This window comes from Cotesia typhae, unplaced genomic scaffold (assembly GCF_013202065.1).
Source record: "Cotesia typhae breed Kobodo isofemale line unplaced genomic scaffold, CoteBio_Ctyphae contig_26, whole genome shotgun sequence".
NCBI lineage: Eukaryota > Metazoa > Arthropoda > Insecta > Hymenoptera > Braconidae > Cotesia > Cotesia typhae.
In genome coordinates, this window is record NW_027423732.1 from 1024563 (window position 1) to 1046823 (window position 22261).

At 30.8% G+C, this 22261-nt stretch overlaps 2 protein-coding genes and 1 long non-coding RNA gene across 3 annotated transcripts; 2 read left to right on the forward strand and 1 right to left on the reverse strand.

Moving 5' to 3' along the window:
• Positions 1 to 9165: 9165 nt before the first annotated feature.
• LOC141525255 (uncharacterized) lies at positions 9166 to 18461 on the forward strand. Its single transcript, XM_074239654.1, has 5 exons — positions 9166 to 9372; positions 10369 to 10550; positions 10647 to 11036; positions 13932 to 14536; positions 17950 to 18461. The coding sequence occupies exons 1-5, from the start codon at positions 9173 to 9175 to the stop codon at positions 18436 to 18438; spliced, it is 1866 nt and encodes a 621-aa protein (XP_074095755.1). The 5' UTR covers positions 9166 to 9172; the 3' UTR covers positions 18439 to 18461.
• A 137-nt stretch (positions 18462 to 18598) lies between these two features.
• Positions 18599 to 19679, reverse strand: LOC141525259 (uncharacterized). The gene is made up of 2 exons (XR_012478828.1): positions 19539 to 19679; positions 18599 to 18913 (listed from the first exon to the last, which is right to left on the reverse strand). It is a non-coding gene; the product is annotated as an uncharacterized LOC141525259 (long non-coding RNA).
• Positions 19586 to 22145, forward strand: LOC141525257 (uncharacterized). The gene is made up of 5 exons (XM_074239656.1): positions 19586 to 19746; positions 21201 to 21383; positions 21467 to 21604; positions 21673 to 21799; positions 21953 to 22145. Exons 1-5 carry the CDS (start codon positions 19687 to 19689, stop codon positions 22024 to 22026), a joined length of 582 nt encoding a protein of 193 aa, XP_074095757.1. The 5' UTR covers positions 19586 to 19686; the 3' UTR covers positions 22027 to 22145.
• The last annotated feature ends 116 nt before the right edge of the window (positions 22146 to 22261 follow it).

Consider the following 22261-nt stretch of genomic DNA (forward strand, 5'->3'; position numbering starts at 1 on the left):
CGCTTGGCAGGCCGGAGTGTGACAGATTTCACGGGACGACGAGCTAACGAAAAACTAGTCGGCTGTGCAGAGAATCCACCGACTAGGCTGTTATATTGCGAGCGACAGAGACGCTCAAAAACGGATAGGATACGATGAGATGGAAACGTAGATAGGAAAAAAGGGAATTAAATACACACACTGCTCTCCCACCCTCCTCGATCCCTCTCACAACCCTCTCCCCCCTCCTTTCTCTACCGACAGCTTATTCTATCCCCTCCGCGATCGCGCCCTCTACACAAAAGATATTGCACGTTTATACACATACAGCCCATTCAGTACTGATTGCTTTTTTTATTATCATCCACAAATTTGTTTTTTCTTTTTTTCCAATCTTTGTATCCAAAAAAAGCTTTTAAATTTTATTTAACAAAATTTCCATAAATTTCCGGTGGAGTGAAAAAAGGAATATATTTTTGTTGATGAATTTTTTTTGGTTTCTACTGTTGGTAAAATTAAAAAAAATATGATGGAAAAGCAATTATGATTTTTTTATTTGGAGTGATATTAAAAAAATTGATTATAAAATGTCTCTAATTATTTGTTAGGAAAAAAATAGTTATATTGAAAAAAAAATAGGTCGATAAAATAGTTTCTAACTAAAATGACCAATCGTCGGTAAAGTCGATTTTTAAAAAAAATTATTTAAATTATTTTTCCTAATCTTGAATATAGATTATAATTAATATTCAGAACTTTTGTCATGATCATTCACAAATTTTTGAAAATTTTTGTTTATCAATTCTTTACAGAAAATTTTCAAAATTTGTGGACGGAAATAGTATCAAAGAAAAGAGAATAAGTATTTGAAGTAGATTTTACCTTTTTTTCTCGGCAAAATTGCACTTATTACGTTTTTGAGCTCTTCGAGCTCAAAAATATAATTTTCGTATAATTTTGAGATCTCCGAGCTCAAAAGTCTGATAGAAGTTTAATAAAACACTATTTTTTGAATTTTCAGACCGCAATAACTTTTGAATGAATGAACCGATTTTCACGCAGTTGGCGGCATTCGACGCAGTTTTTCAAATTCTACGATAAATTTTTAAACACAAAATGATAAGACCGGAAGTTTCGGTGTAAGTAAAAAAAAACGCTTTTATTCGATTTCTTTCGTCAACGATAATTCACGAACGAATCAACCGATTTTGACCGGCTTGGTCGCGATCGACGTGATTTTTCGATGTTAAGAGCTGATTAGTTTTTGGAATTGATCGATCGAGCCGTTTAAAAGTTATTTCAAAAAAACTTTATTTGAAAAAATTTTTTTTCGTAGTTTTTTTAAGATTCCTCAAAATCTACCGGTTGGATTCGGTCCAAATTATATTCAAAATCTAAGTTTGGGCAAGCCCTTTCAAATGACACCAACCGCGATCAAATCGGCCAAGCCGTTCAAAAGTTATTCCAAAAAAAATTTGTTTTTAGTATTTTAAGATTTCTCAAAATCTAGTCGTTCGAATGGGTCTAAATTTTATTTAAAATCTAAGTTTGGTCAAGCGCTTTGCTTAGATTGCTAAAAATTAATTAATAGTACAGCTTCTATTTAAAATATCTACAGTCGATAAGATAGAGCGATATTAACGTGCGTCGGTAATTATTAACTAATTTTATAAATAAAATTATAATATATTAAAATTAAAAAAAACTATATATAGTTTTCTATAGTTTTCAATATATTGATCTCGCTTGTCAAAATTTATATGATGAAAAAAAATATTTTTATATATTACAATATTTTTATTTATAATCATACAATTTTTTATCATTATTGAATTTATTTTTGGATTAAAAATTAGAATGGAAGTAACAAAGTATCTAGATAGACTTTGAGTGATAATATAATATAGGTTAAAGGTACAAAGCCGATCCAAATTAGAGATGTCTTAAATAATATCTTGAAAGGTCGTAACTCTTGAAAAGACGACTCATAATATAGTACCTAACCTTGCGCCGTAAAAATAATCTGATTACCGATCGTCGGTAAAGGTAGAACTTTAAACTGAAAACTAAGGCACTTGAGTTCCGGGGTTTTATTTAGTATATTTTATAGCTTATTGCATATAAATAATCCAGCGGTCGACCCTCGTCCGTCGGCTGTTAAATTAAACTGCGACCCTTTAAACAATTGAATCCAAAAGCAATATATTACGTGACCCCCGATCTCAGCGATGAACCTATGAAAAAAATGGTCCCTATTTTTTGTTTTTCCCCATTTTTTGTCATTCCGTTTCCGGGAAGCGTTAACCATTTATAAGACATCAGAAGATATATTCAATCATATTTATCATCCCTCGTATCTTGTTCTGTCGGAGTCTGATGTCTCAATTATCAAAAAACTTTTTTTTTTCTTTAAGCGAAGCTGAATAAATAAAACTAATCTCGTTTTTTAGACTTTTACCATTTGTCCCCATTCTCGAGAGCTTTCATTTATATTTTCCTTCTCGAAATAAATGTAACTATATATATAATTAAGAAGTTAGTGGTCGTCAAAAAACACCCTCAAAGTTAAAGCTAAAAACATGAAAAGTCCAAGTTGAATCTGTCTAATCTTTAAATTTACTTGAACTTTATAACAAGTTATAATTGGTTGTACTGATTATCATCCAAGTCTGTTAAAGCTATGGGGGATCATACTCATAATAAAATCACTTGGGAATATAATAATTTTAATAACTCTTTTGCTGTTTTCAGAGTGATTTTTTATTTCTTTCAAAAGTTTTAGTGACCTAGTTTTAAAGAGCTTCAAACAGAGTTAAGACAAGAAAAATGGGTTGTTAATTTGATTAATGCAATTAATCAGTTGATTAAAAAGTTCATATATTCAGTCAATAATTTAATTCGCTTCAAGAATTAAAAAAAAAATCTTGCTGTTGAAAACGATGATTAATCATCGATTAATTAACGATTAATCATATTAAGAGATTTTTATTATGAATAAAAAATCAAACGCGCTTTGCGCGCTTTTTTTAAAATATTTATTATCAATAGTTTTACGAATTTTACTCATTTATATATTTAACCGTTGCCATAATAACCGTTGCCATAGTAACCGTTGCTATGGTAACTGTTGCCATGGTAACTGTTGCCATGGTAACCGTTACTATGGTAACTGTTGCTATAGTAACCGTTGCAATAGTAAAGGTTGCTATGGTAACCGTTTCTATAGAAACGGTTGCTATGGTGACCGTTACTATGGTAACTGTTGCTATAGTAACTGCTGGAATAGAAAGGTTGCTATGGTAACCGTTGCCATAGTAGTGGTTGCTATGGTAACTGTTTTCATAGATAAAGTTGCTATGGTAATCGTTGCCATAGTAGCCGTTGCCATAGTAACCGTTGCTATGGTAACCATTGCCAAAGTAGTCACCATAGCAACAAAAAGCAACAATATAAAAGTCACATCAACTTTTTAATAAACAATTTTATAAATTTTTTGAAACATAAATTATTAATTTAATTATTAAATACAATTATTAATCATTAATTAATTTGATTAGTAATTGATAAACTGTCTTAACCACAGACTAATCAATCGTGATAGATATTTAGTTAATTAACCACGGACTCTAATTAATTAAGTCAACAATGTAACTACTAGAAAGCATGATTAATTACATTAATCATCGATTAGGAATATTAATCATTTATTTATGGCATTAATCATTAATAAGTCAACATTGATCGGTCAGTTAAAAAATTGAAAAATTCCTCTAACTGATTTCAACGATTAAAGACTTAAAAGATGTTATTAATCGTGTTAATTATCGATTAATCACATTAATTATCAACGAATCGTTTATTAATTTTTTGAATGTAAAAAATTAAAGGAACTTTGAATGTAATTTAAAAAACATTTAATATTCAAAATATCATCATGAAAAAATGTGATTAATCGATGATTAATCAACGATTAATCGCACTAATTATCGATTAATTAAACTTTTTTCTGTATAAATATTCATGAAAGTTTTCAAACTTTAAAAAATTGTGTTCAAGGTAAATTTTCTGAAGTGAAAAAAAAAATTTTGATCTTAAATTTTAAGAAAGAAAATTTGAAACTTAATTGAGTAATTTGAAAATTATTAATCTAGTTAACTAAACACATACACACATTCAGAAAAGCGAGAAAAAGCTATCAACCATAGAAAGTACTGGTAGAAAGGGAAGTGACGGAGAGAAGAGGTGAAGAAGGGTGAACAGAAGGAGGGTAGCAAGGAAGAGGGTGGTAAGAGCAGGAGAGGAGAGGTAGATAGTTGTTGCAGGGTGTTATATACCCGTGGCTATCGATCACAGCAAAAGCGAGAGCGAGTGCTATATAGCACGTCCATACACTCCGTGAACTGTAGGCTCATAACATCCAATGTCCAGCGTTCACGAAGTCGAGCTGTAGAGTAATAAAAAAAATGTCTGATTTATCCCCGTTTCACTACCCCTTTTCTCTCCTTTATTTAACTTTCTTTTATTCCATCAGTCTTTAGATTTTCTGCCCTCTTATTCTATTTCATACATAGATCTTAAATCTCATATCTCAGATCTCATATCTTTTACATTTAGACGTCTGACGTACATTTGGTGACAGCCGCTATAATCGTTTACGTTCACAGTCGGTTTATGGAGACGTTAAACCTTTGAGTTAACCTTCCTTGGGATTTATTTACTGGGCTAAGACGAGGACGATTAAATTGTACGCTTGGAAGATTTAGGTGCTTCTTTTTCTAAAGGCATTGTGGTCAGAAATTGTTTTTTTCCGGCCCGGTTTGGAGTAAGGTGACTTTTTTACTGTGGCTAAGCAAGTTGCTCCTAAAACTACTAATTTGTTGGACAGGGTTCGAATCCCGGGCATGATTTTTTTTTTCAAACAAAAAAATAATATATTTTTTTTTTATTTCATAAATTAATTATATTTGTTTGCAATAAAAAATTTTTTTCTTTAATAATAATATCGATATTTTAACAGCATTTTATTTAATTAATATGTATGTGCTCCGATAATTTATTATTTCATTTATTATCAGAAATTCAATTAAGAAAAAGTCAATTAAAATCTATCCACTCAAATTTAACTATCAATTTAAAATCACTCTAATAATTTCAATTACACGAATAGAACTTGCGAAAAAAAGTTTATTGGATAATAAAAAAACAAAAAAATGGTTATTGACACAATTCGATATGATTAACCAAATCATAAATAATCAGATCTCCATTCCATTTTTTTATGGAGATACACGGAAAGAAAATTGAAGGAATTTTTACTATTTTACTATCGTAATTTTTATTGTATAAAATAGTAACGGCGGACTAAACTTCTCATTTAGTAATTTTTACGATCTACTGTTGTAAATTTTATCCAACAAACAAGACCAGTGAGAGACTCAAAAAGTCCAATATTATAGAGCCAATTATACAATACGTGTTTATGAACTTTACAATTCAACTATAGTAAAAATTGATAGTTGGTTTTTTTAAAAGAAGTTTTAGGGAGAGAGAGAGAGATAGGGGGTTGGACTAATTGCTACTTTTACAGTAACCGAAAAAAGAAATCGAAATTTTTCGCCCTATCCGGGAATCGAACCCAGAACTCTTTGGTCGGCAGCCCGGGAACTCTCCCTCTACGCTATCCGAAGTAAACTGCTACCAAAGTCCTTCAACATTTAGATAAACTCGGAGTCTAGCGCTGTGCACGGCCATCACTCACATTAATTGAAAAACATTCCAATGCGACTATTGGAAAATTTGTTATACTTCTATTGGAAAGATACAGAGGCAGCACTGGACAATTTTAATCTCTCACTTTTTACAATAGTAATATCGCACTTTTTCTAATCGTAAGTTGGAAAATTTCATGAATAAATAGAAAATTTTCTTCTAAGATATCTGACAATTAATACTAATGAAAGTATAGTCCAGCTTTACAATAGTTGTATCGTAAATTTTCTCAGAAATTTTTTTCCGTGTACAACAATATTTTTCTCTAATTTTTCGTAATATTGTTAGCCTGTATTTCCCTGCAGGCATTAACAATTTAGCCTCAATTAATATCTAAATTTGTCATTAAAGATAAATTTGACTAAAATAATAATTCGGACAGCCCAGACCAGGACTCGAACCTGGATCTTTTGGGTATGCGCCAAAGGCTCTAGGTGTTAAGCTATCCGAGAGTTAACCTACTATCTATAAAATATTTGACAATTAATACTAATGAAAGTATAGTCGAGCTTTACAATAGTTGTCTCGTAAATTTTCCCAGAAATTTTTTTCAGTGTAGAGTGTCAGTAACTTTTGCATTTTCCTAATAATAATTTTTGCTGTTTTTTTTTTTTTAAATAAAAATTTTATCTTTCACAAATTAATCTAAAAATTTTATATGATAATATAGAAAATTGAAGTTCTTAAAATTAATAACAATAATAATAATAATAATAAATAAGAGAAAACATAATTAATAAAAATATGTAAGGTTTCCCTCAAAAGCGGAAATAAACAAAGCCTTGAACAATTAATAACAATACAGCAATTTAAAAATAACGATAATAATGACGTGACCCAGTGACCCCCATTCCAATGATCTCGTAAGGATGTTGATCTCTTTAAACACAATACCATCTACACATCCTTAGATTCCTCCACTCTCACACTCTCTCTGAGTAAACTGGGAATAGAGCAGACGCACATAAAAGTACACACTTAAATATTTTTCACGTTCATCGACCTGTAGACTGAACACGCAACTTATCGCGAGCGTCTACACTGCGGTTTCTCTCTCTCTTTTTCTTCTATGGGTTCTATGCTCTCTATCCAGGGTTTGCCCTACGTGCCCTACGGGAACGGCAATTATCTTTGCCCGTACTGCGATAACGTCTATATATATTTAAATGTACACAGTACACACCCGCCCGCCCACACAAACACACACGCACAGATGTATTTATATAAAATACGAGAATATTGGCTCAGCAGAGCCCGAGCGAGTGTGGGTGAGCTAAGAAGCGGTAACTTTAAAGTCATCCGAGGATGCCAGAGGCTGTCAAGCTAGTGCAGAACCTCCGGGGATACTTCGGATAATACACTATTAATATAACCATCTGCTATTATTTGTATACTTAATGTAACATCTATTTAATTCACCAGAGTGCTCTCAGTCAGACTTCAACTATTCATTATGTTGATTGTTGAACATTGTAAAACTTTATTTTCATGGAAAGAGAAATATTGTCGAAATTATTATACGGATACTGATTTTCCGTTGTGATACGCCACCAATTTTGCTATACACCGTTTTCTTACGTCGAATCCTCAAAATTGCGATCGTTGAATTATTTTACGCGCTTAATTGGTTCCGAGACATTGCTATTCTATAAATATTTTATCAACAATTAAATTAGATTTTTATTGAAGAATAATTATCAAGTAAAATCAGTTTAACCTTTATGAAATTAAAATTCAGTTGGATAATTAATAAAATAATTTTAAATTTGTAAATTAATTAAAATTTTCCAAACTTATTTTTTTATTGGTGACTTAAGAATTAGGGGAGAAAGGGGTAAATTGAACCATTTGAATTAAAAAATCGAAAAAATTGAAAAAACGCTTCATGCTCTTGGAATTAGATTCTAATATGATAAACTCGGATATGATCAAAATTTTAAATCATTGGGATTAATAAATTTTGAAAAATTGAGATTTTTTTATTTTTAGGCATGTAAACTTTTTTTTCGGCCGGTGACAAATTGTTTAATAACATTTCAATTTTTGAATTAATTTATAAAGTTTGAATTGTAGTCGTTCTATATACTTATACTTTATAATCCTCAACTTTGTTCACAGTGATATAATAGTTTATTTATTTATTATTTACTATTAATTGTTATAAAATTATATGGGGTCAATTGAACCAGCAGTCCCGGGGACGATTGAACCATACGGAGAAGTATGGGACATGCGCGCGCATCTTGACTCTACGTGAAAAAACTCAGGGAAATAACTTAACAATTTGATGAACTGAATTTATAATGAAAATTATTTTTAAATTGATTTTTAATTTATTTAGTATAATATATGTGCATTAAAACGGTGTAACAGTAATATTACCAAGTAACAATTAATATATTATTTATTAAAAGTTCAGGTTTGAGTTTTAAATATTATTGGTTCAATTTACCCCAAGCAGTGGTTGAATTGCCCCCGAGCGGGGGTCAATTGAACCATTCGACGCGTTTGGATAAATTAATAATTTTAAAAAATTCACGTTGTTTATTGACTAATTTATGTATTGATAATTATAGTAAACATAATAGACTACCATTCCAAAAAAAAATTATTATTTAGTTTTAATTCGAATAGTAAAAAATTATTAAACTTTTTTTGGTTCAATTGACCCCCTTCTCTCCTAATTTTCTCTTGAATTAATTTTTTTATTGTGTCAAAAAATTTTTTGTTAAACATTTAACACTTTTACGAGTAAATTTAATATTTATTGTGTTAAATTAACACAAAAAAGTGTTAAATATTAAACATAAAAATTTTTAACACAAAATTTTTTGACGCAAAATTTTTTACTGTTCAAAAATCAGATTTTTGAGAGGTTTGAATTCAAAAACAGCAAAAAATTCTCTAAACTCAAAAATTTTCAATTTTTTACATCCTTGCTAATTATTTCCACCTAAAGTGTCATTGACCTTCAACAACAACCGATCAAAACATGAATAATTCCAATAACTAATTTTTTCCAGGCACTTACTTCAATCCCGCACCATTAAACCTCAGATCTAATCGTAAACGTTCCTCCGATTCGGCAGTTAACTTTTTGCTGGACTCCTCCGTCCTGAATGGAGATGAGCAATTCATAGTTCCGCAAGTGCTAGTGCAGTACAATACCTAATGCCTTATTCCATAGGTAGTAGTGTCAGTGAACGAGTTAGCAATGAGGTCTCCCATCGCGGAAATTTCTTCTTCTTTCTCCACACCGCGTTATACATTTTAACTTTCTCGAGTAGACAACAAGTGCTGAGTTGCTCGCGATCAGTCCTCGGGAATCCTCGATTCTTGACAGTGATGCTGTCTAAATCAATCGTTGTGATGTCTGATTTTAATTGTGATTTTATTGATTGATTGGTTTAAGTGAGCTTTTAAGATGAGCAAAAGAACGACTGGGTTCGTCAATTCCTGCGAAAGGATCAGACCCGAGAGGTCGAGGAATCCTTGCTTACAACGACTCATGTGGACTTCTACGAAGTCTGCTAGTGATATCCAGAAATCTAGGTACTGGGGGTACGATAATTCAGTGACTGCTGATGATCTTCAGGTGACTAATCCAAGGGTAGCGTTGAGAAGGTTTGTATTGACAAATTTTTACAAATAATTCTAATAATTTTTTATCAAACGTCGATAAAAAAATTAGGAAAACGATTGACCCTGAAGGCCATCCCTGCCGCTTCATAAAAACTTTTTTATTGTAAAACAATATGAATGATAGGTCTATGATATGGCCAATTTTCATATCTGGCAATATAATGAATGGGTGTATTTGCAAAGAGCAATATATTGCGACAGACGTGCTTAGAATTGCAGTGCAAACACAATTTAGTCAGTAACAGTGTTTTCGTGTGTTTAAAATTAATCTCGTGTACCCGTAAGCATCATCCCCGAACAATTTGCATAGGAAATGAGCGTGTAAAACCCTACAGTATCGGCTATTTATAACATCTGATTAAACAGCCTTCTGAATTAACTTAACATACTCTGCAGCGGACAAGGAAAATAATCCAATTAAAATAGTTCAACTATAAACTAGATGGGAAAAAAAATTGTCAAAATTACAGGTGAATTGGTTGCATGGTTACATGGAGAAAATGTAAATTTATTTTTGGAAAACTTTTTGATTTACACATAAATTTACACGTAAATTTGTATGGGAGGGAAAACTATTAAATTTACATGTAAATTTTGAATAAAATGTGAATTTAGTATGTGGAACACCTGTTAAATTTACACGTTAATTTACATGTAAATTTACGGGAGGAAGTACTATTAATTTTAGTTATTAAAAATGTAAAATTAGGATGTGAAAGAATTATTGAATTTATATGAAGAAAATGTAAATTTATTTTTTGGAAAACTTTTTGATTTACGCGTAAATTTACATGTAAATTTCCATATTGAAAAATGTAAATTTAATAACGAGGAAAATTGTTTAATTTAAATAAAGAAAATGTAAATATAGTATGCGGAAAAACTGTTGAATTTACACGGAAAAATTTAAATTTACGGGAGGAAAAACTATTAATAATTAATTCTGAGGCAATAATAACAATAAAAAATTAATTACAGATTGTTAAGATTGTACGAAGGGCGTCAGTACCGCGAGGCAGCAAATTTAGTAGGAAAACTCCCGCGATGCACTTTAGCGTTGACACTAACGGACTTTCCCGTGGACTTGGTGATCGAAACACTTCCTCAAAGTTTGTCACTTCTTGAAGCTTTGTATTCCCGGCTCCCAGAACTTTGTTTCAGTAAGACCAATAGCAACACCACGAACAAGAACAAGAACAATAACAATATCAGTAATGACAGCAAGAACAATAGTGTAGGTGAAAATAGAATCAAAGAGGTACAACATGATGAATTGTCAAGGGCGCTAAGGGTGGAACAACTTCTCTGGAAAGTGGTTCATCTTATTTCCGTCTGTCAGGAACAACAGAGCATTAGAATTTGGGCTAAGCTCCTGACGTACATCGCCCGGGTCTCACCCAACAGCCTCGAGCTGATAGTTAACCGAAAGAAAGCTCTAGACGAGACTATCGAAGGGCTGGGGAAGCATGGCCCGATACCCTGCCAAATTACCAGCGAAGATAAACGGTTTGGACACCACCAGGATACCAAACTTTTACCGCTAACAGCTAAATTGAAAGATGAACTCGAAACGAGGATTGACGCCTACAAACTTGCTCTGCATAAGATTGATAACTTTGGTAAAGACGCTTCCAGGAGATCTAAAGGTGAGTTACAAGAAAAAATTTTTTAATATTTAATAAGCTTTATTAACTGTTAATAAATGATTTTTTGACATCATGGGATTTAATAGATATTTATTAACAGTTAATAAGTATTTATTAAGTAGAATTTATTAACTGTTAATAAATATTTATTAATAGTTAATAAATATTTGTTAACTGTTAACAAATATTTATTTAAGATAAAAAGCAAAAATAGCAATTTTCTTTTGACACTTTTTATAACTCTATAACTGGAATACATGATAATAATTCAATTCACTTAATCACTTAATAAATTAAAGTTTTTAATATTTAAAAATATAAAAATTAATTGTCGAGCTGTGATTGAATTTAGTATTTTACAATAAACGTTATTATGATGTAATATAATGATTGCAAATAATTTATAAACATTACAATTTTTTTTTTTTTTTTTTTTTGGTTAAAACCTTTATTTTTCTAATAAATAAATACAAATAATGTAACGAATCTGTTAAATTAAATTAAATTAAATCTCGATGAGAAACTCCATTCGATGTAACGTGAATTTTTAAAGGTCTAACATAATTTTTTAAACTTAATTGAAAAACTTTTTTTTGATCACTAATAATAAAACTATAATTCGTTCAATGTTTTAAAGTAGGTTAAGATGATTTTTGTTTATAAGCAATCTTCATATCATATGACATTGCAAGCGAGACAAATTCATACTCAATAAAATATTTATTAACTGTTAATAAATATTTTTTAACTATTAATAAATATTTATTAAATATTAATAAATTTACCTTTCTCCCAAATAAATATTTATTAAATGTTAAAAAATATTTATTAAAAATTAATAAATTAAATTATTATCTTTTAATAAATTAAATTATTAATAGTTAATAAATCCTTCTATCAGTGTAGGAATTTTATTTTTACTCGGGACCTAACGAATAAAATTTTCAAAAAAATTATTATTAAATAATTTAATTATATTTATTTGCAGAAAAAAAATTTTTTCTTTAAAAATATTATTGATATTTTATTTAATTAATATTTATCTGCTCCGACAATTTATTATTTCACTAATTAGCAAAAAATTCAATTAAAATCAATCCGCCCAAATTTAACTATCAATTTAAAATCACTTTAATAATTCCAATTACACGAACAGAACTTGCGAAAAAAAATTTATTGGATAAAAAAAAAATGTTATTGACACAGTTTGATATAATTAGCCAAATTACAAATAGTCATATTCCATATAAATGCACAAAACACAATAAAAAAATTTTTAAAAATAATAATAATCATATTGCACACTAGAAAACCGGGCCCGATGGTCAAAAGCTCTCCAAAACGAGAAACTCCCAAGCGAACATTAAAAAATCCAACATTTTTCTCTTAAAGCGCCCGAAAAAAATCCTCTTAGCTTTCGAAAGCTCCGTAAGCTCCTTAATTCCCTTGTTGACCATCAAGTAATCGAACTTCTTACCTCAACTACTCACCAACCCACCCGGCTCGTTAACTCCTCCTCAGGCGAGATGACTCTTCTCTTACGATCCATTCCATTGAGGGTGGTAACCCGAAATAGTTACCGCTACAATTTACAAAAAATTCCCGAGCTTTCTGCTTAAATTTTCCTAGATGATTCCTGTAGAATCTTCACTACGCACTTTAGTGACGTCTGCAAGCTCTAAAGAAGCACTAAAGTCAAAACACTCGAGTCATGTAGGGTAAAAAAAATTTTAAAGAAAAAAAAATGTAAAAATGATCGAAGAAAAATGTTAAAAACAATCAAAAAGGTTTTATAATAAAAATTTAACTATACCGTAAAAATATAAAATCATTGATTATCATATGAATTTAATTCAATATTATTTAACATTTTTCTGAATCAACTAATTTTGGAGTTGCAAAGTATCAATAGTTTACAATCGATAATTATAAAATATTTTAATTATTTATTTAAAATATATGTTTCTTATAAAATAGTTCATTATTTATTATTTAACCTAGTGATAATATCTTTTTAATTAATATTTATTCAAAAATAATATTAATTACATGAATTAAAAGACAAATATTGTAGTACGAAACTAGATTTTGTTTCCAAAATAAAATTCCGGAAAATTATTAAAATAGTCTATAATATAAATTTTAAAAAATATAGATAGAATTACTAGATTCGATTAACAAAATGATTAAGTCTGTATTAAAAAATTATCAACTCAATAATGAGATACCTAAATATAATAGGTACTACAATATTTATATTTTAGTTCAAATATTTTAATTCGTGAAATTATTATTATTTTTGAAAAAATATTAATTTAAAAAAAATTATTACCAAGTTAAATAAAAACTAAAATATTTAATTGACCATTTTTTAGAATTGATTATTAATATGAATAATATATTTGATATTAAATGGTATTTCTATCGAATTTAAAAATAACAACGTTTCGTTGGATACTTTGCGACTAGCCTGTATATGAGTTAACTTAGTCATTTAAAAAAATATATACTTTTAATTCTATTCTGTGGCCAACTTCAACCTGTTACTTTTGTGTTGCAGTCATGCGCGCGCATCTTAAAATTTCACTCTCATTTTTGAATAACGCGCTTAAAGAAGTATAACTTAAAAAAAAATGTTTTGTTTTTCTTATTTTAATTTTCTGGCATATTGCAGTATATTTAGTAAAATTTTGACTAGTTCAAATGCTTAAGTGCTTACTCACCCACATTACTCAATATGACAGCACTAGAGTGTATTTTAAAGAACCCTGCAAGCTTTTCCGAGCTTTCGACCATCGAACCCAAACTATTGATGTTTATACATGAGAGTTGATATTGAATACGCAAGAGCTTTTACGTAATTTGAATATTTTTCCATTCTCGGAATTGAATCAGGCGATCCCCACGGACTGAAATCGTCGTCACACCAGCGACTGCTGTCATTGAAATACAGCGAGGTCCAACAGCGGCTCATCGATAATCAAAGTCTTCTGAATACCCTGGAGAAGGCTAGCGGGCGAAACCTGGCGGAGCTTTCAGCGGAGCTTGCGGGCAGAGTTGAGCAGGATAAAGAAGCTCTGCGCCAGTGGACATCTCTGAGAAAATTCACGGGGGAAAATTCGACAAAAGAACCATCTTTAGCGGCAAGGCTCCTGCAATTCTCCCGAGCTTGCGGAATCGTGCTTGAGCTTATGCGGAAAGCTCCTATTAAAAATTGGCCGAGCGAGCTTTTTCTGAAGGAAGAAAAGTACGAGGTCACCGAGTCTAGCAGCGCGGGGTATCACACTGATGACAGCTGCAGTCCGGAGCCTAATTGTCCGTATTACGCGAGCTTGCAAACGGAATACGAAAGCAAAGCCTTCACGACCCGACAATTGACGGACAAATACGCGGGCTTGTATGCGCAAGCACACTTTCAAACCCTCGACGCCCTGGATGCTCTCGAGCCGCTGAAGGAAGCTCAAGATCTCAAGGCCAAGATTCTCTTCTCTGTTGTCGTTGTAAGTTATCAGAGTAATTGAGTTTGAGCTTGCAAGTTTTTCGGATGGGAAATCTGATAAGAGATTGTATTTGTTGTCAGTTGGAATTTATAGCGGCATTAAGAGCTTCAGTTAATGCAAAAGCTCTGGGGTTATTGATTCGAACTTTAGGGAAGGCTTGAGAAGCTTTTATGGATATAATGATCGGGAATTGGAATTCTGACGATTTTAAAGTTTTATGTTAGATGATGATTAAGCTGCAAGCAAAAAAACATTTGATGAGTTTTCGTGATAAATGAATATGTGATAACTTCTGTATGACTATGCTTCTCATTTAGTTATTTTTACGATCTACTTAGGTTCTTCAAAAAATTAGGAAAATTGACTCAGCAACTTCCCGCCAATTCCATACTTACGCTCAAAATTGCACTTATGACGTTTTTGAGCTCTTCGAGCTCAAAGGAATAGCTTTTTACACGGGAATATAATTAAAAAAATTTTTACAATTTTACTATGGTAATTTTTATTTCATAAAATAGTAACGGTGGACTATACTTCTCATTTAGTAATTTTTACGATCTACTATTGTAAATTTTATCCAACAAACAAGACCAGCGGGAGACTCAAAAAGTCCAATACTATAGAGCAAATTGTACAATATGTGTTTGTGAACTTTACAATTCAACTATTGTAAAAATTGATAGTCGGGTTTTTTAAAAGAAGTTTTAGGGAGAGAGAGAGAGAGAGAGAGAGATAGGAGGTTGGACTAATTGCTACTTTTACAGTAACCGAAAAAAGAAATCGAAATTTTTCGTCCTATCCGGGAATCGAACCCAGAACTCTTTGGTTGGCAGCCCGGGGACTCTCCCTCTCCGCTATCCGAAGTAAACTACTACCAAAGTCCTTCAACATTTAGATAAACTCGAAGTCTAGTGCTGTGCACGGCCATCACTCACACTAATTGAAAAACATTCCAATGCGACTATTGTAAAATTTGTTAGACTTCTATTGGAAAGATACAGAAGCAGCACTGGTCAATTTTAATCTCTCACTTTTTACAATAGTAATATCTTACTTTTTCTAATCGTAAGTTGGAAAATTTCATGAATAAATAGTAAATTTTCTTTTAAAATATTTGACAATTAATACTAATGAAAGTATAGTCCAGCTTTACGATAGTTATATCGTAAATTTTCCCAGAAATTTTTTTCCGTGTACAACAATATTTTTCTCTAATTTTTCGTAATATTGTTAGCCTGTATTTCCCTGCAGGCATTAACAATTTAGTCTCAATTAATATCTAAATTTGTCAGTAAAAATAAATTTGATTAAAAAAATAATTCGGACGGCCCAGACCAGGACTTGAACCTGGATCTTTTGGGTATGTGTCAAAGGCTCTAGGTGTTAAGCTATCCGAGAGTTAACCTACTATCTATAAAATATTTGACAATTAATACTAATGAAAGTATAGTCCAGCTTTACAATAGTATCGTAAATTTTTCCAGAAATTTTATCCGTGTACTTTCCTACACATCTATTACATCTTGTAATTTCAACAAAATTGTATTTATGTATGCGGCAAAATTTACAAGAATTTAGGAAACTAAAGAGCTTTCGAAATAGTGTTACATATTATGTAAAGAGCTTTCGAGGAATCAGTGCTGAAATTGAGCTGACCGACATCTATACTTTAGTTGCAAGCTTCCAAGCGTTAGTTTAATATTTTGTGGAAATCTGAGCTTTGATCGACAAAGCCCTAGAATGCCTTTTGGATCAAAAACTTACAAATTTTGTGTTTCAAATCAATAAACCTATTTTATTAAATAAAATTACAAAATTCTCAAATTTAATTTGAAATAATTAATAGGAATGTTAAATTTTGTGAACTTTGCGAAAGCTTCACTTGAACCCATTATAAATTGCTAGAAGCATACGATTTGAAAGCATATGAACTTTTTAGCCCGTTGTTTCAAATTGCCAAAAGTTAAAAACAATTTTAATAACATTCCGAAGCTTACAAGCTTTATCCGTCAAACATTCTAAAGCTCAGATATAATTATGAACTATTTTTAGCCAAAAAAAATTCCCGGGCTTTTGAGAGTAATACATTTCGCGAGCTTTTAATCAGCTTTCATATAAAATGCTTTCAAAGATATCATCTAGCTTCATCTTAAAGCTTCTTAACAACAAATATAAATGTAAATATTTCATTAACTGTTTCAAAAGCTCTCTTAACTGAATAGTTTCATAATCGTCCTATTGTGTTGAAGTGCTTTCAGAGTATAAAATTGTATAACTACAAAATTAGTATTTTAAAGAGTCATTATGGTATAAGCGCTTGAAAAAAAGCCAATATTAATGATTTTTTTACACAGAAACTATTAAAGATATTAATATAAAATTTATCGAGCTTAAAAAATATACTTTTGAGTAATACTAAAAATATCTAAATTTATTTTTTTTAGAAGAAAAGAGAAGGGGGTCAATGGAACCAAAAAAAGTTTAATAATTTTTTACTATTCGAATTAAAACTAAATAATAATTTTTTTTTGGAATGGTAGTTTATTATGTTTACTATCATTATCAATACATAAATTAGTCAATAAACAACGTGAATTTTTTAAAATTATTAATTTATCCAAACGCGTCGAATGGTTCAATTGACCCCCGCTCGGGGGCAATTCAACCACTGCTTGGGGTAAATTGAACCAATAATATTTAAAACTCAAACCTGAACTTTTAATAAATAATATATTAATTGTTACTTGGTAATATTACTGTTACACCGTTTTAATGCACATATATTATACTAAATAAATTAAAAATCAATTTAAAAATAATTTTCATTATAAATTCAGTTCATCAAATTGTTAGGTTATTTCCCTGAGTTTTTTCACGTAGAGTCAAGATGCGCGCGCATGTCCCATGCTTCTCCGTATGGTTCAATCGTCCCCGGGACTGCTGGTTCAATTGACCCCATATAATTTTATAACAATTAATAGTAAATAATAAATAAATAAACTATTATATCACTATAAACAAAGTTGAGGATTATAAAGTATAAGTATATAGAACGACTACAATTCAAACTTTATCAATTAATTCAAAAATTGAAATATTATTAAACAATTTGTCACCAGCCGAAAAAAAAAGTTTACATGCCTAAAAATAAAAAAATCTCAATTTTTCAAAATTTATTAATCCCAATGATTTAAAATTTTGATCATATCCGAGTTTAACATATTAGAATCTAATTCTAAGAGCATGAAGCGTTTTTTCAATTTTTTCGATTTTTTAATTCCAATGAACAGATTTTTTTTAAGCTACAGACCAGAATAAATCCCTAAAGTTCTTGCAAGCTCCCATTTGAAACTAAATAAATTTATCCCCCAGAGTTTTTAACCTCATACGTCACAAACTCGATCTTCTTGCAGCTTTCCTGGCGAATCGCTGACAGCATCCAATCGGCCCGCAAGCTCGAAGCAGTGGAAATCCTATCGGGAGCTGAGTCATCAATTCCGGAGCTTAAGTTGTCACTGGACATTGAAGCTTGCATGCGTCGGCAGCTTGCGACCTTCGGATACTCAACAGGTACGAGGGAGGTGGCTTCGCGGGTAATGGACCAACTCAAAAGGACCCTCTACGACTACCCTTGCATCGAAAGCTGCCCAGAGCTTGTGACCTACACCCTCGAAAGCAGCCATCTTGCCTGGGCCTGTCTTTCCCACGAAACTCCTCTGATCCTCGACACTGTAGAGCCCAGGGGGAGGTTCGAGCTGGTTTTTGATCGCGAGTTACACTCGAGGCATCATGGTTCTCCGAATCCTAAGGGGACCAGGATCTCCGGAGTAGTTTGGCCCGGGCTCAGGATCAAGAGCTTGCAAGGACCTTGTCTTTACCGAGCGGTTGTTCTTACCTCGTAAACTTACTTCAAGAGTCTAACTCTCGGAAACTTCCGCGAGAGATTATTGGAGCTTGTTAAGATCACTTGTTGATCTACTAAACTTTTTTCATAAGAGGTTTGTTTTAGGCATCAGTAAGCTTTCAGCTTTTATTTATTCATTTAAAACTTTTCCTGCGATGTAGTGGTTTATTTATTTTGTCTTTAATAAAATTTTTTTTTTTAATTTAAAGTTTCAGAGATTTTTTTTTTGTTTACCATTGTTTGATTTTTTTTTATGTTGTAAGTTGAATAAGTAGAGAGCTTTTTTATTGAGCTTTTTTTTAGGAGAACAGCAGCGACGTTATTGGTAAGAATGATCGTTTGACTACCGGCTGAAAAATTTACCGGCTGAGTTTGCAATTATTATCGGCACTGGGTAATTGTCTATCGGGGTTTAAGTTGATAATCTTGACAATAGGTGGCAGCATAAGTTTTTTTTTTTTTTATTAAAATTTCTAAAAAAAAAAATTTATTTTTTTTAGTAAAATTTCTGAAAGAAAAAAAAAATTTTTTTTGTTTTTAAAGATTAAATTGTAAAAAAATTTTTTGACTCGAGTAAAATTAAAAAAAAAAATTTTTTTAACTCTGAGAATTTTTTAATTTACTTAAAAAATAATTAAAAATATATTTTAAGAATTTTAAATTAAAAAAATTATAATTAAATTCTAGAAATAAAAATTAAGCTTAAAAAATTTAGAATCCAAGAAAATTAAAATTTTTTTTAATTTAGAATTGAAAAAAAAATTGATTTTTAAAATTTTATTAAATTTTATCGCACTGATTTAAAAGGAAAAAAAAATTATTTTTTTTTAACGAAATAAATTATTTTGAGCCTCTTTAATAAATATTATTTGGAAGAATGGAAATTATACAAAAAAAAAAAAAGTGATTCGAGATAATAAAAAATTATTGTGTTAAAAATCATAAATTATGACTAAAACGTGTCAGAAATAAAATTATCGCCTTCGATTTATTGGAATAATATTCATGCAATTGTAATAAAATTTTGCAAAGTACGATAATATTTATCAAGTATTTTTTTTTTTAAGAGCTGAAAAGCTTTATCAAATTCTGACTCACCGGAGCGTGTTAATTTTCCATTGGTGGAACGGAAGAAAATAGTAAGTTGGCTGAGATTAGAGAAGGTTTTATAAAAGTCAGCTGAAAAACAAAAAAATTTTATAAAAAGGAAAATATAACTATAAAAGTGTTTAAAATTTATTTAAAAATGAAGACTTTGTATTCGACTTTTTTGGTAGGGTTTCTTCTAGCCGCGGTCACAAGCGCGGTGAGTAAATTATTTTAAAGATTGTGATGTTATGGTGAAGAACTTTGTAGTTTAACAGGTTTCAAAGTAAAACGTATTTCGTCCTATTTTTAATATTTAACGATGTAATTATTAGTTCTAATTAGTGATTTTTAAAAAAATATAAATAATTTTGAATTGATTAAAGTACAAAATGACAAAAATAATTTGATATTTATATTTTGACAAAAGAAAACGGTTGACTCTGAAGGCCATCTCTGCAACTTCCCAAAAATGCACTTATTGCGTTTTTGAGCTCTTCGAGCTCAAAAATAAAATTTGTGTGTTTTTGAGCTCTCCGAGCTCAAAGAAATAGATTTCGTACACGAGAATAAAATTAAAGGAATTTTTACAATTTTACGATCATAATTTTTATTTCATAAAATAGTAACGGTGGACTCTACTTCTCATTTAGTAATTTTTACGATCTACTATTGTAAATTTTATCCAACAATCAAGACCAGCGAGAGACTCAAAAAGTCCAATACTATAGAGCAAATTATACAATATGTGTTTGTGAACTTTACAATTCAACTATTGTAAAAATTGATAGTCGGTTTTTTTAAAAGAAGTTTTAGGGAGAGAGAGAGAGAGAGAGAGAGAGAGAGAGAGAGAGAGAGAGAGACAGGAGGTTGGACTAATTGCTACTTTTACAGTAACCGAAAAAAGAAATCGAAATTTTTCGTCTTATCCGGGAATCGAACCCAGAACTCTTTGGTCGGCAGCCCGGGGACTCTCCCTCTACGCTATCCGAAATAAACTGCTACCAAAGTCCTTCAACATTTAGATAAACTCGGAGTCTAGCGCTGTGCACGGCCATCACTCACACTAATTGAAAAACATTCCAATGCGACTATTGTAAAATTTGTTAGACTTCTATTGGAAAGATACAGAGATATCGCACGTTTTCTAATCGTAAGTTGGAAAATTTCATGAATAAATAGTAAATTTTCTTCTAAAATATTTGACAATTAATACTAATGAAAGTATAGTCCAGCTTTACAATAGTTGTATCGTAAATTTTCCCAGAAATTTTTTTCCGTGTACAACAATATTTTTCTCTAATTTTTCGTAATATTGTTAGCCTGTATTTCCTTGCAGGCATTAACAATTTAGCCTCAATTAATATCTAAATTTGTCATTAAAGATAAATTTGACTAAAAAAAAAATTCGGACGGCCCAGACCAGGACTCGAACCTGGATCTTTTGGGTATGCACCAAAGGCTCTAGGTGTGAACCTATCCGAGAGTTAAGCTACTATCTATAAAATATTTGACAATTAATACTAATGAAAGTATAGTCTAGCTTTACAATAGTTGTATCGTAAATTTTCCCATAAATTTTTTTCGGTGTAGATTACTATAGTTATTTTAAATTATTTTAACCCCTCATGGTTCACTTTATCGTGAAGTTTATCCTGGCTAATGTTTTTCCAGACATCTGTCAGCTACACTGATCTTGCAATAGCTACATTTAAAAAATGCAAAGACTTGAACGATTCATCAAATGTTGAACTGCAGAACCAGTACTATCGTTCTCTGACACGCGAGGAAAAATACATAGTAACTAATTACGGTCTTGATGAATATTTAGCGTGTTTCATGAAAGAATTGCATCTGGTAAGTACTTTACAAAAAATTTTATGAAATCTGCAGTGTCATAATACAAACTTATAATACAATATTTCCATCTTTAATTTCAGTTCACGCTACAGGATTTTAAAGCTTATAAGGATGCACTTCAGCATTGTTACGATTTAATAGTCTTAAATTCAGAGATAATGGATCCAGATCAAGAGCAACTTCATGGCAATATTTGTACTCTCAAAGCTTTAAAAACTGTAAGAATATACTTGTATATAACGATTAATCTTGATGCTTGCCAAAATTGACGAACAATTTTTTATAGATAGAACCAGACAACTCAATAGATGCAGAAGCTCTCAAAAAATACCTGGCAATTTTCGTGGTAGTGACGGACGAAGCTATTCAGACTGATGATGCATTGCTATATTTCGATAACTGCGTTAAAGAACGTAAGTAGGGTAGCACAGTGATCCTTGAACCGTAAAAATAATTTTATGACCGACCATCGGTAAGGTAGAACTGGAGAGTAAAAACTAAGACGCTTGACTTCCTAGAGTTTCATTTTATATATTTTATAGCTTATTGCATATACTTCTTTTCAGAGGGCAGAAGTGCTGATGACACAATCGCAAAATTCTTGCAATGCATTGGCCGATTTCGAGATTCCAAAACGTAGAAAACTGGTTCATCTACGAGTTATAAATCTGGAATATTTACAAAATTTTAAACATCGTGAATAATATTCACGGATTCTGTAAAATTATAAATAAATTATTCAAAAATATTATTAATCAATCTTCATTGAATATTATTATTGACCTTTTGCACGAAAAAAAAAAAAAAAAATATAAAAATTACGGTATATACAATTTTCGGAAGAAATTGTAATCAGAAATTGTTTTTTTTTCGGG

Excerpts from the sequence above, each read along its gene's own strand:
- LOC141525255 (XM_074239654.1), top strand. The coding sequence starts at position 9,173 with ATGAGCAAAAGAACGACTGGGTTCGTCAATTCCTGCGAAAGGATCAGA. Across the intron at positions 9,373-10,368 it reads CCAAGGGTAGCGTTGAGAAG|ATTGTTAAGATTGTACGAAG; the intron begins GTTTGTATTGAC and ends AATTAATTACAG. Across the intron at positions 14,537-17,949 it reads TTCTCTTCTCTGTTGTCGTT|CTTTCCTGGCGAATCGCTGA; the intron begins GTAAGTTATCAG and ends ATCTTCTTGCAG.
- LOC141525257 (XM_074239656.1), top strand. The coding sequence starts at position 19,687 with ATGAAGACTTTGTATTCGACTTTTTTGGTAGGGTTTCTTCTAGCCGCG. Across the intron at positions 21,384-21,466 it reads TCATGAAAGAATTGCATCTG|TTCACGCTACAGGATTTTAA; the intron begins GTAAGTACTTTA and ends CTTTAATTTCAG. Across the intron at positions 21,800-21,952 it reads CGATAACTGCGTTAAAGAAC|AGGGCAGAAGTGCTGATGAC; the intron begins GTAAGTAGGGTA and ends ACTTCTTTTCAG.